The sequence below is a fragment of the Epargyreus clarus genome, unplaced genomic scaffold (assembly GCF_041222505.1).
Source record: "Epargyreus clarus isolate Ecla_fem2 unplaced genomic scaffold, WU_Ecla_fem_2.2 ptg000012l, whole genome shotgun sequence".
In the NCBI taxonomy this organism is placed as follows: Eukaryota; Metazoa; Arthropoda; class Insecta; order Lepidoptera; family Hesperiidae; genus Epargyreus; species Epargyreus clarus.
Window position 1 is genome coordinate 1,415,918 of NW_027332220.1, and position 19,214 is coordinate 1,435,131.

At 37.0% G+C, this 19,214-nt stretch overlaps 3 protein-coding genes and 1 long non-coding RNA gene across 5 annotated transcripts; 1 reads left to right on the plus strand and 3 right to left on the minus strand.

The window, feature by feature from the left end:
* Positions 1–808: 808 nt before the first annotated feature.
* Positions 809–8,094, minus strand: LOC140746058 (hsp70-binding protein 1). Its single transcript, XM_073078049.1, has 6 exons — positions 7,716–8,094; positions 7,326–7,406; positions 6,429–6,618; positions 5,351–5,554; positions 4,311–4,466; positions 809–3,168 (listed from the first exon to the last, which is right to left on the minus strand). Exons 1-6 carry the CDS (start codon positions 7,833–7,835, stop codon positions 2,849–2,851), a joined length of 1,071 nt encoding a protein of 356 aa, XP_072934150.1. The 5' UTR covers positions 7,836–8,094; the 3' UTR covers positions 809–2,848.
* An 885-nt stretch (positions 8,095–8,979) lies between these two features.
* On the plus strand, positions 8,980–13,445 carry LOC140746061 (uncharacterized). Its single transcript, XR_012102741.1, has 3 exons — positions 8,980–9,092; positions 10,280–10,412; positions 12,924–13,445. It is a non-coding gene; the product is annotated as an uncharacterized LOC140746061 (long non-coding RNA).
* On the minus strand, positions 11,008–12,547 carry LOC140746060 (uncharacterized). The gene is made up of 2 exons (XM_073078052.1): positions 12,215–12,547; positions 11,008–11,777 (listed from the first exon to the last, which is right to left on the minus strand). Exons 1-2 carry the CDS (start codon positions 12,354–12,356, stop codon positions 11,200–11,202), a joined length of 720 nt encoding a protein of 239 aa, XP_072934153.1. The 5' UTR covers positions 12,357–12,547; the 3' UTR covers positions 11,008–11,199.
* A 921-nt stretch (positions 13,446–14,366) lies between the features above and the next one.
* Fancl (E3 ubiquitin-protein ligase Fancl) lies at positions 14,367–18,765 on the minus strand. 2 transcript variants are annotated; one of them, XM_073078051.1, is made up of 6 exons: positions 18,570–18,711; positions 18,358–18,463; positions 17,424–17,572; positions 16,111–16,269; positions 15,457–15,638; positions 14,367–15,148 (listed from the first exon to the last, which is right to left on the minus strand). In XM_073078051.1, the coding sequence occupies exons 2-6, from the start codon at positions 18,414–18,416 to the stop codon at positions 15,059–15,061; spliced, it is 639 nt and encodes a 212-aa protein (XP_072934152.1). In that variant the 5' UTR covers positions 18,417–18,463; positions 18,570–18,711; the 3' UTR covers positions 14,367–15,058. The 2 variants fall into 2 exon arrangements, with proteins under 2 accessions (XP_072934152.1, XP_072934151.1); XM_073078050.1 differs by having other exon boundaries at positions 18,358–18,765.
* Between the last annotated feature and the right edge of the window lie 449 nt (positions 18,766–19,214).

Here is a 19,214-nt window from a genome sequence, read left to right on the forward strand (position 1 = left end):
ATTTATTGAAATTGAAATTTTATATAATTAATTCCAATCAATTTGATTTTAAATTTATTATGCGGTTCTTAGCTAAGTAAGATCAGCTATTTCGAAATTATCATCTACAGAACAGTGCAAAAATTCTTCATAAAATACGTATGTTTATAGGCATTTTATGATAAGCATAGATGTACCTATGTATTGGAGGGAGATATTTAAATTAAATATAATGTGACATCTTATTAAAAAAAACAAACATTTTACATATAAGCATGTTTATTATAAACAGCGCGACTACTTAATAATACATTAAAAAAGATATTTATTAGGACTTACATTTTAGACTTGATCTAACAAGAAATAGACATGAAGTTAGAAACGTATTATAATGGCCGCTATAGCAACAAATACTAAAAATAAAAAAAAAATAAAAAAAAAATGGGGATCGTCATACAAAAAATTGATATTTTTCGACGTTTTTCGCTTTATCTATGGAAGCGTAATAGGTAGACAGTTCAAATTTTCACAATACATATATCGATACCTTAATTCGTATATCCAACACCACTTTTTGTCAAAATGTTTCTTTTATTTATTTTGATAGTAAATGGCGTAAACGAAATCAACTGACTGACAACTACTTTAATGCTTGCTATAATAACAAATACTAAAAATTAAAATAAAATGAAAATTTGGTGGTACGGAACTCTCAGAGTGCGAGTTCGACTTGCACTGGGTCAATTATTGTATCCTGGAAGGTCCTACTCCATGGGTCATCTGACCTCCAAACAGGCGTAACTCGAGTAAACAGTCTTATTTTTTATAATATAGGAGTAGCAGACGAGCATGCAGTCCACCTGATAGTAAGTGGCTACTGACGCCCATGGACATCTATTGTCAACCCCAGATAAGATTCCTATCTGAGGTCGGCCACAGATGCGCCGCTATACCCGAAGACTAAGCTGGACAGCCGCGGAAAAATATATCTCCCTTACCACACCCTTCAAACCAGAACACAGCAGCGCCTAACACTGCTGTTATTAGGCAGAAATAGGTGTGGCGGTGCCGCCGGCCTCGAACCACAAAGGGTTCTACCACCTTTAAATAATTTAATTCTAATTTTATTTGAACTTAGCACTATACTCGACGTCTATATCTTACTAAACAAGCAATGAATGATCAGAAGGAAAAACAGTAAGTTGATGCCGCCTACCCAATCACAAATACATCAATATACACATTATACTATGACATACATATCATTTTTTTCTTACTACATTTTACATACACCTTCAGATTCTGATTTTAACGAAATTAAATGCTGTAATCTTAAATATGGCAATTTATATAATACTAGATGACCCGGCAAACGTTGTTGCCATATAAATAAAAAAATGTTAAAGGTGAAAAACCTCTATCACTTAGGGTTATGAAAAATAAATAGTAGCCGATTCTCAGACCTACTGAATATGCATATAAAATTTGGTAAAGCCGTTTCGGAGGAGTACAGTAACTAACATTGTGACACGAGAATTATATGTATATATAAGATAAATGAATGTTTATTTGTCCAGGGGGCCTACCACCATTTTTTAAAAACCATCATAGTTCAGGAGAGTTTTATTTCCTCCTTAAAACAGTAAAATATTCCGTCATACACAGTTGAACAAACTTAAGCCTTTATTAATTTTTCGCTTATCCATTGTATAAAATCAACTGAAATTGTCATATTTGGCTGAAAATGTTCAAATTCCTGCAAGAAAAGTAGAAGTATGATTAAAATAATATTGTTTTAAGAGATGGTAGTAACCCCCCAGTATTCTTAAGTATTTATCGAATTATAATGACAAATTTGTCATTCTACAATGAAACTTATTTTAAAAAGTATGCCTTAAACATTATTAATACAAGATCATTTTGTTATTCTTCATTCAGAATCCTAACAAGTTATGGATTCCTCTGAACGACAACTTGAATATATGTAACGTCCGTTATTAATAAACAATCTATCCAATGTTTTGCCTAACAAGAGTCGACATTTGACAATTTCTTCACACTAGACATTCTCAAATTTCTATCTTCGGTAGATAAAAAATGGATAGATTGATTATTGATAATGGCCGTAAGTACATAAAAAGCGTGTGTGCCTGTGTACTTATGTAGGCACATACAAAGTTATACTTCTTTCGGATTATATAATGAAAAAGAGTTCAAGTAACAATATTTGACGACCCGCGTGGCGGAGCGGTTACCATGCCGGTCTGACGCGCAGAGGGTCCCGGGTTCGATCCCCGGCCAGACAGATTTCTAAATGATGAATTTAGACTTCTCTTTCTGGATCTGGGTGTTTGTGTATTTGTCTCTGTGTGTGTCCATAGCATCCACGATACAGGGAATCCTAGTGTGGGGCTGTGAGTGTAGAAGCGTTTATTATATTGTTTATTATAATATGCACCGCGCAAGTGAAACTATTAATTGCAAAAAAAAATCAAAATGGTTGGTACAAATTGGTACACGGCAAGCCACAACACGACACGACACAATCCGTAACGTATTGCGTCGCATCGTATCATATATCTAAAAAACAAAATTTTCGATTGTGTGACGGAAGTGTCGATTTTTATCTGTCAGTTTTGTAAAAAATCACTCTCATACTCCCAAGCGCCCCAAAAGAAGTATAACTTCATTAACTTAAATAAACTACTAGCATGAATAGAAATAAGTACGCAACATTAAGAACCATCCCAGAAATATAATCTTCCCGTTGGATCACATCGAAACACGTATGTGTCAGCCCATACAGTGACTTTATCATGATGAGACTTTATCATAATGAGAGATACATTCGGAGTTCATTCTTAGTAACTTATCTGTCAGCCGGTTCAACATCTTGCGTCTCCACCGATCCGTTCATCTCCGATTTACTTTCCACCATGAGTTGGAGTATCCTCTCACAATGTTCCTTCTCCTCGATGAATCTGCCGTTGCTGACATCCTGGATCTTCAGGTGCTCTTCCAAGGTCTTCTGGAGGCCCAGGGCAGGGTCTCGGTAGATGGCTGCCACTCCTGGGTGCTTGGACTCGATGAGGGACACGAGGATGTTGAGCATGTGCTCGGATGACTCAGTCCTACCGGCCTTTAAAGCCTCCACGACTATTTGGATTATGTTGCTCTTTATGAGTACATCTGGAAATAAGGATATTTTAAATGTCAAGTCATTTTAATATTAGAGAAAGTAACAATTCTTATTGGAACCAATCTCATCATACACATATGAATATGATTTGATATGTTAACATATGAACCTGACCTGATATTATGGTTACGTATAGTAGATATGAGTAGGAATACAGACCATTGTTTTCTGTGTTACGGTTCTCATGAAATGCCCCAAGTGAGAAACAAAATATTCAAATAGGATAACCCATAATACTTTTTTTTTTTTTATAATATAAGAGTAGCAGACGAGCATGCAGTGCACCTGATGGTAAGTAAGCACTGCCGCCCATGGACATCTGTAATCAACCCCAGATAGGATTAGATATTCCTACCTGAGGTCGGCCACAGATGCGCCGCTACCCCTGAGGACTAAGCTGGAAAGACTCGGAAAAGTCTGTCTCCGTTACCACACCCTTCAAACCGGAACACAGCAGCGCCTAACATTGCTGTTATTAGGTAGAAATAGGTGTGGCGGTGGTGCCGCCGGAGTGGAACCACAAAGGGTTCTACCACCTTCAAGATAAGAAGAATACCTAATTAATTCGCATCCACAGCCTGTAGAATAATCCCTAGGCTGTTTTTTTGGACAAAAAAACACTTTCTACACTCACATCCTTAAACTAGGATTCCCTGTAACGTAGGTGCCATGAACACATACAAAGACATATCAGATCTATCTGGCCAGGGATTGAACCCAGAACCCTTTGCGCACCAGACCGATACGGTGGCTCCAGCACTCGGGTCATTTGAAATCATGCTCAAAAGTGTAACATAAGAACACAGATAGGTATAGATATCTCACCGCCTTGTAATTGAAGGAAGCCATTAAATGGCTTAAACGACTGACAATTCTGTCAGCCATTTAAAGGCTGTCATGGTGTAATTTACGCGGAACAATGCCGACATGCGCAGTTAAGTGGTGCAAAAACACGAAATCGAAGAAAAAGTGCGGAAAAATATCGTTTCATTCGTAAATGATCTCAAAACTACATTTGTTTTTATATTTTTCAAACACGAAAATAACGACAATTTCAATTGTCAAAACTGGTTACATTTTCTTGTTAGGAGTGAGTAATCTTTACTAATCTATGCATAAGAACGCTAGTTACCTCTAGCGTCAGCGTTGGTCCTGCAAAGATAGGCCAGCAGGAAGGCCACGCCGGGCAGCTCGGCGGTCCCCGAGCCCTGCAGTGCACTTGCTAGCAGCTCACAGCCACCCTGGCAGATGAACGCCCGAGTTCCCGGCTCGTAGTTGCGAATCATGCCTGCAATTTACAATTAAACGCTTTTTATTAATCTTAAATATATATACCTAACTCAAAGGTGACTGACTGACATAGTGATCTATCAACGCACAGCCCAAACCACTGGACCGATCGGGCTGCAATTTGGCCTGCAGGTAGATGTTATGACGTAGACATGAGCTAAGAAAGGATTTTGATTATTCTACCCCCAAGGGGATAAAATAGGGGATGAAAATATTACTTCGTAACGCGAGCGAAGCCGCGGGCAAAAGCTCGTTATTAATATAGGAGTAGCAAACAAGCATGGTGAAAAAATTACCCTTTTTTAAAATATAAGAGTAGGCGATAAGCGTACAGCCCACCCGATGGTATGTGGTCACTGCGGTTGTCATCTGTCATCAACACCAGATAAGATTAGATTCCTATCTGAGGTCGACCACAGATACGCCGCTACCCCTGAGGACTAGGCTGGAACGCCTCGGAATAGTAAGTCTTCCTTAGCATACCCTTAAAAGAAGAATACAAAAGCACTTAACTCTGCTGGTACTTTGGTGTCTAGTCGGCCCATAGAGGGGTCTACCGCTCTCAAAAGTTATATTTTCTATAGTTGGAATCATCATAATTAAACCGACACTTTCTACACACAGCCCCATACTAGGATTATCTATGTTTTGGGTGCCAAAAACACATATACACAAACGCACAGACCCAGAACAAAAATCTAAATTCATCATCTGTCTGACCAGGGATCGAATCTGCAAACCTCTGCTAGTCAGACCGGTATGGTGATTACTCCGCTACATAAACATTGAACCTCGGACCTTCCAATTGAGAGATTAAGTTTTTAACCACTGTTTTATCACTGCTGTTTACTGTTTTAGCACATACACTTTTTCCAAACTTACTCGACACCGCCCTCCACTTCTTATCGTCAGCTTGTTGCTCTTGCAGCAACAGCGGCATGAGACCGCAGCGAAGCGCCCGATCCTGGCAGTGCGGATTGTTCTGGCAGACCAGCGCCAGCGTCAGGTTGGACCAGCGGCGGAGCTCGATGTTGTTGCTCGAGTGGCACAGGGGGAATATCCTGAAGCCGCCCATCTTGTCAAAATCTGAAAGTGGCGTTTGTTCATTTTAAGTTTCATTGTATGACGGTTTGTCCACCGCCGCCGTCACCGGTCCGTCACCGAGAACGAGATAACGGTGTCGAAGTAGTGGCACATACATTTACTTATAGCCGCGTGTCCACCGCACATCTGTCACACCTTATTAAAGTCGGCCCGAAATAATCTCAATCTCAGTAACGGTCCTGTTACAACGGCAGTGGTCAAACGCCCTAAGGGTCGATCTCCAGAAACTATTTTTCTTAAAAGGTTCCAATTTGTAAAGAATTAGTTATAACGTACATAGTCACAAATTTGATAACAAAACTGCTATTCAAAACGTGTTTTGTATTAACATGCCTACAGGATATAATTTCCAAATGTGTAGGTGGTAGAAACCCTTGTGGTTCGATTCCGATTGCGCCACTGCCTCGCCTATTTCTGACTAATAACAGTAGTGTCAAGCGCTGCTGTGTTACGCTTTAAAGGGTGTGGTCAGCAAAACATATCTAAAGCTTTCAAGTGTAGTCCTACTTAATCTAGGATCCGCGTCAAACTGCTAGTCCGCTCCAAATATAGAAACTTGTCGCGTCTCAATAGCAAGTTGAAGATATTAGCGGGACGAAGACAGCGCACGACCCCCCTCGGCACCCTCTGTTGCCTGCTCTCGCCCGCGGGTACTTAGCTGCGTTAGTGTGCCCTTACGTTGCTACAGAGTATATGCTAACTAAATCTGCACACAACAACTTCAGATCAGACTAAAAGTTTGGTGCGGATTATACTTAAATGTTATTTGGGTTTGATCACAGATGTCCATCAGCAGTAGCCACTTACCATCAGAGGGGCTGCATATTCATTTCCTACTTATTTATTTCAAACTTACCATTCGCTACATCAATATCATCAATATATTCCCCGAGTTCCCTGAACGCACACAGGACATCATCGGGCAGCGGGTGATCGGCTACGATGGAGCTGATCTTGTCATCTGTCAGTACAGCTATGTTCTTCCTCAATATTTCATCGATACGTATTGTGTGGGAGTTTAGTGCGTTGTCGAGGAATCTCCTTCGCTGAAAATATTTTTTTTTATAATGTTATGTGTTACTAACATGAATTTGAGTACATATCATTGGTTAGGGGCTGTAGGCAAAGTAAAGCAGTTATAGCTAAGTGGTTGAAATGCAGTTCTCAATTGAGGGGTCTTAGGTTTGAGTCCTAGGCATTCACCCCAGATTTTTCAAAATTATATATAGTAGACATTAAAAATCACTTATTTTAATGGTGAAAGGAAACCTTGTGAGGTGTTCAAACTTAGCTCTTAGGAGTTACAATGCATCTGTAAAACCACTTCAGACTTCAGGTAAATAATAGTATCCTTTTAATTAATTTTTTTTTGCAATATTTTCATGATGTGTTATTTTTATATTCCCGTATATAAATATATAAAAATTAATAAATATCCGTTTATATAGTACTGGCTGGTACGATTGCATGAGTTAGGATAAAAAAGAAAAAAGAATGTGGCTTGACATTTGAGTTGTATTTGAGCGGAAATAATAAAAGTTGTAAATTGGTTCGAGAAATAGTTTTATTCTTTCAATTCAGAAGTGGGATAATCTCAAAATATGGAGCTGGTTGATCCAAGAGTGCCAATGACCACATACTATCAGGTGGACTGGATTGCATCAGTTGCTACTGCAATCTTATTTACCTGACACTTCTCATGTGATATGATAGATTAATTGACTGACTAATATTTTTTGATAAATATGAATACCTCTTCATCCATCGGCCCTAAGTCAGAGTTGCCTGGTGCGTCTTCAGCTTTCGTCGCCTCCATTGCAAAACGTAGCAGACCCTGTAATAAGAAACATTTGTTTATTTATTTATTTATTTGTTTTATTGATCTAATTAGAACGGCCGAGGCCACTTACACTAACTAGACAGATCTAACATACAGACAACTCACAGAACTCCAAGCATACAGACATGATCAGCTTCCAGTCATCAGCAAGCACATCACAGTTCGGATAATGATCCATGAGCGCGTTCAATGTCGCAAGTGTGAGATTTTATATCCATGGGGTGCAGTTACTTGCCATCAAGTGAACTGCATTCTCGTTTGTTACATCCAAAACCTTCACTGCAACAGCAATGGAAACCTTACCTGCAATGTCCGCGGCTGGCGCGGTTGGTCGGCCACCGGTTGCAAGTTATCACTACTAGCCGGATACGCTATAGCTCCAGCCACAGAACCACTGCTTCCAGGATTAGGATTAGACGCCATTTTCAACGCTTTGCAAACAATATAACCTTTAAATACTGACAGTACACGACCATGCACCGAATATTTAGAATTATCAACTTCGCGGTAACCACACAACTTGTACGCAGTAGTCGGTACTAAACACTATATAACTACTTATTTCAGTAGTGATTCATAACTTCACAATGCTGGAATAATTTTCATATTCTAGAAAATTTCTGTATTGGTCACAGTAACAATTTACCGAATGACCGACACAAACTATGAAACTATCAATGTCAAATTTTAAAGCTCATAAAGCTGTCAAAGTGACACATTTTTTGTCTTTATTAAAGCAGATGATAACTATATTTTCGCTGCCGAGTATTACAAAACATAGTTACTATAAATTAAACCTTTGACCGGTTTCAACCCCTTTTTGCAAGGTCTAACTCATACGAATAGGTATAAAATTAATTCTAATTATATTTTGTCTTTACAATGTTTCATATTAATTTTAAATCAAAAGGGTATGCTTTTTCTAATACCATGCAGACCAGGTTACTATACTCTTTGATGCAGACCACCTGATGAACGCCATATAACTAATTATTACAAGTAGATATAACACTCTTACTACATCCTAAACACAACACTGAAAACAGTGTCACAAACTTTTCCTTCGGCGTTAAATTAAGTGATTATTAATTTCTAAAGTGCGATTTATTTTTGATACCTTACATTTGATTACTGATTTTACAAATTTAATTAATAGAAATTATTAATTAAATTTGTAAAATCAGAGGTGCGATTTGTATCCCCAAATGATAGTATAGGGTGTTGTGGTACTAAGGGTTCAACCATCTCTAAAACCACATTTTTCCTTTAAAATATCTAACACATTTTGGGAGAAAAATGCTACCTCTTATACGCTCATGTTTTTGTTATTTTACTATCTACTTATTATGGAAATCGCATACTTCGAAGCAAATCTGGCTGATATCTTTAGCCTTAATATCATAACGAGTAGATCTATTTTATACCGATATTGTATGTACGAGTAGAATGTCCCGTATAGAGAATAAACGAAGGCTTACAATTTAATCTTATAGATAAGGACGATAAGATATCACAGAGATAAACTGTATTGTAACGTAAATACATATTTTCATAGCAAGTACAAGTCTGCATATATACACCTCTTTATTTTATGCACTTTTAACAAATACAATTTATAGTGACATATTTTTAATACAGTGCCAATAAAAACGGAAAAAGGTGTTTCTTCTTCATATTAAGGTATAGTAAGTTATAACTTTCGTAATCTTTTGTTTCAAAGTATTTTCTTTCTTAAGGATAAGGACTTGTTTAGAGTTTGGCATATTTATACCTATATACTAATCTATGCCTATATATGATATATACAAATTTTGAATCAACTTATGTGGCCAAAAAAACTATTATAGCTTTCCAAATCGGCTATATTATTATAATTAACAATACAACGTTCAAAATTGATATTATTGGTATACTTTGCGATCTGCTTTCATTCGTAATGCCAAAAATATATAATTACTAGCTGACCCGGCAAGCGTTGTGTTGCCATATAAATAAAAAAAAATTAAGGGTGAACCACCCTTATCACTTAGGGGTATGAAAAATAGATAGTAGCCGATTCTTAGACCTATTGAATATGCATAAGAAATTTGGTGACTATTGGTAAAGCCGTTTCGGAGGAGTACGGTAACTAACATTGTGACACGAGAATTTTATATATAAGATTAAACATAATGCCGCGCAGTTCATATTTTCAAAATGAATAAATTTGATACTGTATTGTAAAACATTCATAGTGAAGTCAGTCCACATCGAAATGATAAAAGGCTTCTCCGCTTTTGTCTTTATCTCTTTTTTCACCTCTTCTACGTCACCTTTTGTTATTTAATCAAAAGTAACATAAAATTAATACAATTTTATATTATGGCAGTCACAAATCATTTGTTATGCCTATTTTACATACCGTTACGGTAATTAATAAGAAAGAATTTGTCAAAATATTTTATCATTCTTGTTTTGATAAAATTATCTCCCAAGGACTACATGACGTGATGATGGATTACGACCTCGATTATAACTAAAAACAATACTAATCTAAACACATTCATAATAAAAGCTAACGATTTTTTTTATAAACCCTTAGACAGTTTGAATTTAATACTACAAAATTTAAGCTACACAAATTTTTATTTTATATATTCGGCATAATATATCGTAATATAGTAGTATAGATAATATAGTAGTGTAAGAAAGTAATTACTTAACGTTTTATTTTATTTTATACCTACAGGTCAAAATATCCACATGAATACCGGCATTTATTATTAACAGTAACCTCTTTGACCGGAAAACAAAACAAAACTTTGAATTTTCACATATTCTATTTTTTTATTTTTCTTATACCGCCAAACGACCATTTTATTTTTCAGTAAGCAAGTGTTCTTCGATAAAAACAACTGAATTAAGAAAAAATCAGAGAGATACCTCTAGCGTGGTCCTGCCAGGATTCTTTATCAAAATTCAAAGAATAGTTATAAATTCGAATTACTGGTGACTAGCAGGGTAAGTTTAATTACAAAATTATTGATACTTCAAAAATAAAATAATACTTAAACAGATACATTCAAAATATTTTTTATGTTAATTTGTGCACTTTTAATACTCTATAACTCAAGAAATTAATGTTTGAAGTAAATAGAAACCTCTGTGGTTTATCAGCCAGGGCACCACTGCTAGAACTATTTCTTTCTTTTGACAGATTTATAAAACTGTTCACAGTTTTGTGGCGTGTAGAAGGGCTCAACATAGGGCAATACTATTATAATAGTCTTAAGGAATAGCAAATCATCAGGGGGGTGGCCTAAGGGGTAAAATCAAGTGGGTCGCATGCTCGTTGCCTACATAAGGTTCGTACACAAAACTGCGATGCGACGTCGCATCGCAAAAATCTGCGAGCTCCCTCGACGCATCGCAAGAACTTGCGAATTGATTCGCATCGCACAGAGGTTGTTGTTGTTGGTCACCCTGAGAGACGCTACGCCGCACGATATCGCATCGCAGCAATTCGCATCGCAATTTTCTGCGTTGCGAAATCGCATCGCGTCGCATCGCAGTTTTGTGTTCGAGCCCTTAATCAGAAAAAATAAAACCACAATAATATGCAACAATTCAAATCTTTACTTAATTAAGGAATTTTATTACATTTTTATAACATATTCGTGAAAGACCAGTCCAGTTATATCTCCTAAATCTTTAGAAAAATATATCATAAAATGATAAAAATAAAAGGTTTGGTGGTCCAGGGAATTCATGTCAATCAGCAGCAGATCACAACACGACTCCTTCACCTTTACATCCAACTCCTGCTTGAGCTAGGAACCTGCGACCGCTCAGTTTTAATATCGTCGATGAGCTGCAAAACCTTTATTTTGAAGGTCCTCGTTTGCTGCTCGGACATATTTCTGAATTCTGGGAGGAGACTTAAGAAAAAATACTTCATATGCTCTTTCTCGCCATGGTATACGACAGTTCGCTCAGATCTTGCTTTTAAATGATCAGGCACTGAGAAGTCTTCGCTAGATAGTCGTCTAAGTCGTGCTGTGGATGGTTGTGGGTCGGGTGAGTGTAATTCTACATTGGCTTGAGCCTCATCATCTTCGTTCCATGACGAATGTGCTTGTGAAGACGATGGCTCATCTTCATCTTCCGAAATCTCACTATTTTCGTCCTTTATCTCCACTGGGCCATCATCTTGGGCCATAGCGTCCTCGTGAAAGATAGACTCGTCCATTGGCTTGGTGAACGGTAAAATGAAGTTCAGATATCTACTTAGGTAGTACGTTCTCTTCGGTTTAGCATTTCGTGATGGTTTAAAACTGCGTCGAAACGTCGATCGTATGTTGCGCCATTTGTCTTTGCACTCAGAAACTGCAAAACAACCCAAATTCATAAATGATTCTATAGATTAATTAAATGGTGATTAGAAATATTTACATAATTTTAAAAACGCAATCAATGATAATATACTTAAATTTGCGTTAAGTCTGAAATTATTCTATAAGCGCCTTAATTAATAGTTCCTTAAATTAAATGAGCAACAACTACAAATGACTCCTGAAACACTAGAAGAAGAAATTATAATATTTTACACTAACATAATAAATCATAACTGCATTGTACTTTAAGAAACGGTTGCATTTAATTATGCTTCTTTTTAAAATTGCAAATGTAAATCACGTAGATTTGCGAGGATTCACTAATAATTAAATGAAATATAAACAGTTACGCTACAAAGGTACTATAGAATATAACAGCAATAATCTACGTTGCCTTGAACCAGCGCAAAAATGAAATTCAAAACCCACCTGGCATTTGCACGTTTTCCGAAACTTTCGACCAGGCTTCTTCCATTTCCTCCTTCATGCCGTACTGTGGCAATGTTGTATTGTAGAGGCATTCGTGTTTTTCGACCTCCAACACAAGTGTGACGTGAACATCGCGCTCCATCACGACCGCCTTGTCGCGCGGGACGCGGCAAACTGAGTGAACACGACAGAATAAAAACCACAGAGTAGAGAATTTTACCGATCGAACTCATGTACCAGGCTATTCGACATGCATGCGGTATTCCGATTAGATCACATTCACGGAACAAGAAAAAATTGTCACATTCAGAATAAGGATATTCCGCGTAAAACTGCTAGTCCGCTCGGAATATAGAAATGCGTTGCCATAGAAAATTTTATGACTACACCTGCTCGCAACATCTTCAGAGCGGACTAGCAGTTTGCTGCGGACTACACATATCTACATTTTCGACACAAATCCATTTCTTACTTCACTATTAAGTTAGCGTCTTTTATTTTCCTTACTACGAAATCAAACAACAATAATAAAATAGTTAACTTTATGTATCTTACTTCCAGTCGTTGTAGCGTGGATAATAGTGATTTTCGTAGTTTCAGTACTTCTGAATTCTGAATCTTCTGAAGTAGATTCAGATCTTATCGATTAAAAAAGGGTAAACAAATATTTTATATTACTAAATACTTAGGACATTTCTTTAATTTACAGCAATGGCGCCTCGCCAGGACATCATAGTGCAGCCCAATAGAATCCAAGTGGAGCAGACAAGGCCGCCACCCCCTCCAGCCCCAGGGCGTTTCCAGCGACCCCCACACGACAACCCCACTGTATACCTCGATAGACCCCAAAACGCGCATAGGAATAACACCACAGTACAACGTCAACGCACAAATGTTTAGTTGTAGGTAATCTGTTTCTGCCTTTATATCGTAAGTCATTAATCTATTTGCAGCTTAATACAGTATAGACTGCGAAGATTCAGCATGTATAGAAAACAGGAAATTTACATGCAATCCACATAATATTAAATGATTGTGCATTAATGTACATCATTAAAATACAACAAGTGTGCTAAGAGGTTGAACACAGTTGAAAAAGTTAAGTTGACTAAGGTTAAATCCAAAAAAATATAGTTTTAGTCAAAGTCTTTTTCCTCACGATTAAATGAAAATTGATGGTTTTAAAAATCTCCTCTAGATATGATAAACGGAAACATTCTTATAACTGTAAATTGAGAAAAAAATATAATATATTAATAACTAAGAATGAACTAAAAAAAAATAATAGATGAGCCGGCGGTCGCATGTTTTATCAATTATTGTCTAAAATTGGTTATCAATGATGAATATTAAAACAATCATATCTATTTTCTAAGTGTCATAGACATCAATAACATTTTCCTGTTTTTATCAGACGATAACCATAAACTGACTTATCTAGAACACACAAAAGTATGTAAGGATAGGATAATAATACACTTACCTCCTATTGACGCATAATAGATAAAATGTGAGTGCGTACTTGTTTACGTAAACAAAAAGTTAATTCTTTTTATGCTTTCAAATTTTAATTGAACAAACGGCCAATTGTAGACGAAAGTTACAAATAAGTTATGTTATATCGACACACGCAACTCCTCTAACAATACACTCTAAGAAAAACAAAAGAAAATCTACTTTGGCAACCCGCCCAGGCAGGGGCTAAAATGTTAAATGTTTCTGTTCTGGGTCTGGATGTTTTTGTATTTATCTATGTATGAGTCTATAGCACTTACGACACAGGCAAACCTAGTGTGGAGGTGAGTGCAGAAAGCGTATTTTTTATCGGTTTAAGATAAGAACTAAATGTTCTGCACTGTATTGTTACCTTTATTAGATAATAAGAAATATATTATTTTTTACATTAAGAATATTATTAACCGAAGTACATAACAAATTGATTTAGACAGCGATTAGATTTAATTATAATTTATTGAAATAATATTTAGGATTATTAATAAGTAACCCTGTGCAATAAGAATTGTAAGTTCCGTATTAAATATTTATGATAGTAATTATTATTTTTACTTATAACCACCTATACTTTCATTGGGAAGGTAAGTTAAAATAATACGTATTCATTATCAACCATAAATTGTAAATAAAACAAATATTTTAAAACATTATTTATTGTAATATTTTTTAAAAATATAATTGTCTTCATTCATAAAAATAACACTTCTGTTTTCCACAAGATTTGGGTTTACTTACACAAGGTGGGGTGTTCGGATTTCATGATTATAGCAAATCTTAAAAGTAAGAAATCTCAAAGGTTTATGGCAAAGTACGGATCCGCATTTAACCAGAGTGGTGGATTATGGCCTAATACTTCTTATTCTTAGAGGAGCCTCGAGCCCAACGATGGCACGATAATTGGGCAATGATGATCATATGGAACTAATGTAAAAAATTAATTTCATATTTTCCCAGCATATGTCTAGTATTTCTGAATAGTTTTCGCCCGCAGCTCCGCCTGGAAATCGGTTACCACGTCTAACAGTATCCTATGTTTCATGTCATGAACTATATTTATGCCAATTTTCATCCAAATCTGATCAGCCGTTTTTGCATGAAAGAGCAACAAATATCCATCCATCCTTACAAAGTTATAATATTTTAGCAAAGGGAGATCTCCCGCCGGGCTAGGTGATCATGCCCGGGGAGCGGCCGTGCTCCGACAGTCTCAGTTCGGAGCTTGTATATATGCAAGATGTTTAGAAAACTTCAATAGTGTGATTCAGCAGCACCATCTCTTGATGAGTAGTGGGAAGTACCTACAATATTGTTAATATTTGCAGCAGTAACTCAATTATCTGCCTTGTAACATGATACAGGCACCGAGCAGGTCGGACACAGCCCGAAGGCGACCCCAAACTGCCGAGACGCAGTTAGTGACTGAAATAAGAATTAGACAGTTACTAATATCTGGTGTTACTTTGTTGAACAGCTATAAAGTTATGATATAAAAATTGACCAAGTGTCTGCTGTACCACCAAATATTAATTTATTTCTTTATTTTTATTTTTACTTTTTGTTATAGCGGCTCACATTATACATACTTTATAAGAACTTCTAGTGTCTATCTATTACAGTTCTAGAGATACAACTCAGTGACAGACAGACAGTCGGACAGACAGTGGAGTCTTAGTAATAGTGTTCTGATTTACCTTCTGGGTATGGGATCCTAAAAATACCATACGTACCCCATACAAACAGTTCTCATGAAAATAAACTCCACACTTGGGGTTTTTGCAGGGCCTTGGCACCTTATTGTCGCCGGGAAACTCCGGATAGAAGCAAATGGCACAATCTGGCACTTTCATAGGCACTTGGTTTGGCACTGGTGCAGGAGTGCCCGCTAGTGCCACATCCCCACTCAATGAATCTGTTAAGGCAATTTGAAATATTACAAGACCATGTTACATTTGAAGTGCCACAAAAAGTAGGAAGGTACCATTGTTACACCAGATTATTAATCTGGAATGATTGATTTGATAATGCCTTGGAAAAATATGTCAACCTTACCAGACCTTTCAAACCAAGATTTAAGGAACACTCTCTTTGTATCTGTGGCCAACCTTAGATAGGAATCTAATCTTATCTGGGCATGTCCCTGGGCAGCATTAGCCACTTACGATCAGATGGATTGGATGCTCGGTTGTTACTCTATTATAACTAAATACAGGTGTTCTTGATACTGCTGTCATTAGACAGAAGTAAGTGGTGCCGCGTGCCGTCGATCCACAGAGGGTTCTAACACCTTCTAATACTTTTAAATCGAACAGATGGCGCTAAGGTCGCGATATTTTTGTGACCGAACAACTACAGTTCAGTAGTAGACATAAAATCAAACTTACTTATTATTTTCCTAACGTTAGCAACAACGTCCGCGTCATGGTCCCAGGCCTTAAGCATGTCTTCGAGTTGGCGGTTCTGCTGTCTGTACTGACCAACGAGACGCAAGTCCCTCACACTACCATCCGGAGACACCTCCAGACTCAGCCAGATGTTTTCAACTGTAATAAATACAAGTCATGACACTACCTCGGTGGTAAAAAAATATGGTTCCAGCTTTAAGTGTAAAACAGTTCTGTTTTATGAGTGAGTTCTGATGGTAATTTTGTAGGTGGTAGAACCCTTTGTAGTTCGACTCCGGCGGCACCACCGCCACATCTATTTCTACCTCAAAACAGTAGTGTTAAACGCTGCTGTATACCGGTTTCAAGGGTGGGGTAAGGAAGACATGCTTTTCCGAGATGTTCCAGCTAGTTCTCAGGGGTAGCGACGCATCTGAGGCCTACCTCAGGTAGGAATATCTAATCTAGATAGGAATATCTGGGATTGATTACCAATGTCCATGGACGGCAGTAGCCTTTTACCATCAGGTGGACCGTATGCTCATTTACTTCCTTTATATTATAAAAAAAATTGGTTATAGATGTCCATTGACAGAGACCACTTACTATCAAATGGTCTGTAAAAACATGATCAATATTATAATACTTTTCTGAAGCATTCCAGCCTATTCCTTAAGGGTAGCGGCGCATATGTAGCCAACCTCAGGTATGAATCTAATCTTATTGGAAGTTGATTACAGATGTCCATGGACGGCACTCGCCACTTACCTTACTTAAAGGTAGTAGAAGCCTGTGGTTCGACTCCGGCGGCACCACCACCACATTTATTTCTGCCTAATAACAGCAGTGCTAGGCGCTGCTGTGTTCCGGTTTGAAGGGTGTGGTAAGGGAGACAGACTTTTCCGAGGCGTTCCAGCTTAGTCCTCAGGGGTAGCGGCGCATCTGTGGCCGACCTCAGGTAGGAATATCTAATCCTATCTGGGGTTAATTACAGATGTCCATGGGCGGAAGTAGACACTTATCATCAGGTGGTTGGCATGCTTGTTTACTACTTCAATATTATAAAAAAAATTGGTCTTAGATGTCCATCGACCACAGTGACCACTATGAAATGGACTGTAAAAACATGATCAATATTTGAATGCTTTTCCCGAACATTCCAGGATATTCCTTAAGGGCAGCAGCGCATATGTGGACAATTTTAGGTATGAATCTAATTTTATCGGAAGTTGATTACAGATGTCCATGGATAGCTGTTGCCACTTACCATCAAGAGCACTGTAAAGACATGATCAAAATGATAAAACACTAACTTAAGGCAATAATCCTCTTGCCATCCTTATAAGTGGGACTTACAGGCTCCAGCACTGTACAGAACTCCTGTATTCTATCAAGGACATTGAGGTAATTCTCCAGACTCCTCACTTGTCTCTTAAACATGTTTATTGCCTCATTTAATGACCTGCAACATTATTAAATGATTTATTATTAAAAGCATTAAAGTATATTTGAACTTTCTGAGGTATTCCTAGAGTAATGTGTACATAATTATGAAAACCAAAGGGGATACCTGTGGGTGCACCCCTGGAATTTCAACCTGTCTAAATTGAAGAGTTGAAATTCAAACCAGTAGACTATTACTGCTTCAACATATATCTTACAGGTGGGGCAGAACACACATTTTGTCGAAGAAGACTTCTTCAATATTTAGAATTGCTGTATGGTAGGAATAGCAATTGAGAGAGAGATTAACGAGAGCCATTTTTATGAAATAGGGCTCTTTTATATAGGTGCAAAACTAGTATGGTATGTATACAAGGTTAATCTTATATATAAAATTCTCGTGTCACAATGTTAGTTACCATACTCCTCTGAAACAGCTTTACCGATTTTCACCAAAGTTTATATGCATATTCAGTAGGTCTGAGAATCGGCTGATATCTATTTTTCATACCCCTAAGTAATAAGGGTTGTTCACCCTTAACATTTTTTTATTTATATGGCAACACGTTTGCCGTCAGCTAATAGCATATAATAATAAGTGGACTGATGATAGCGCAAAATCGTTAGATACTGAAGATACTACACCAGTTAGAGTAGCGGAAAATAGGCCTGCCTATCCAGCAGTGGACCTTAAAAACTAATGGAATGATAAGTTATTTCCGATTACCATCAAATTGACTGCATGTTCATTTGCTACTGATATAAAAGCATGATTTAACAAGCAAAGATATCTGTATAAAATACCTGCAAACTAGATTTTGTATTCCCCACGGCACACTCGCTTCACTTATTCGCAGGTCCATTAGGCCCACATACTGTACACAGACCTTGTGTTGTCTACCTCTAGAATCTAAAATAACACACTTAAGCTCCCTCAAAGTTTTCCCAAAGTCCAAAGTAGCTTCGGATCTAGGAATCGTACTAATTTCATTCATAAAATCTACGTCGATATCTACCGCATTTACGTGTTTTATCCCGATCTCATTAGTAAACAGAACATCGAAACGATCAAGGAAAGCCGGCAAAGTCGTGTATGTATCATTTTTAAACAAATCATTTAGTATTTCGTCATTTAAATCCATATTAAAATCCTGAAATTCGCGCTAATAAAAATAACATTTGTTATTATCAGTTCCTATGCAGTCTGTAACATTAATGACATTGACATTTGAAAATGTCTAATGTGACAGGCAAAAGACAAATTCAAAGTCTACGCGCTGTACAAATTTACGTATGCCTGTTCAAAACTTAGTTAATTAGGTGAACTTAATATTCTAGTAAATTATTATTTTAATTATTAGTATTTTATGAAGAGATATTACTTATAAGAAAATGTACAATAGAAATAAAATTTGTCACAAAACAGTTCCGATTTCTTAAGATATTAATTGCTAACAATATTTATATCCACAGTCATCTTACTTTACAAATAATGCACTGTTTGAGCCATGTTTTTTTTTTATTTCAACTAAAGTTCTGACATCAATATTAATAGGTATGGTGGCCCAAATTAATTAGTTTATTTGATCATAGGAATTGAACAGCCTTTGGCATAGACAAGTATAACTAGATTCGATAAAGAATGAATTAAAAAATGGTGG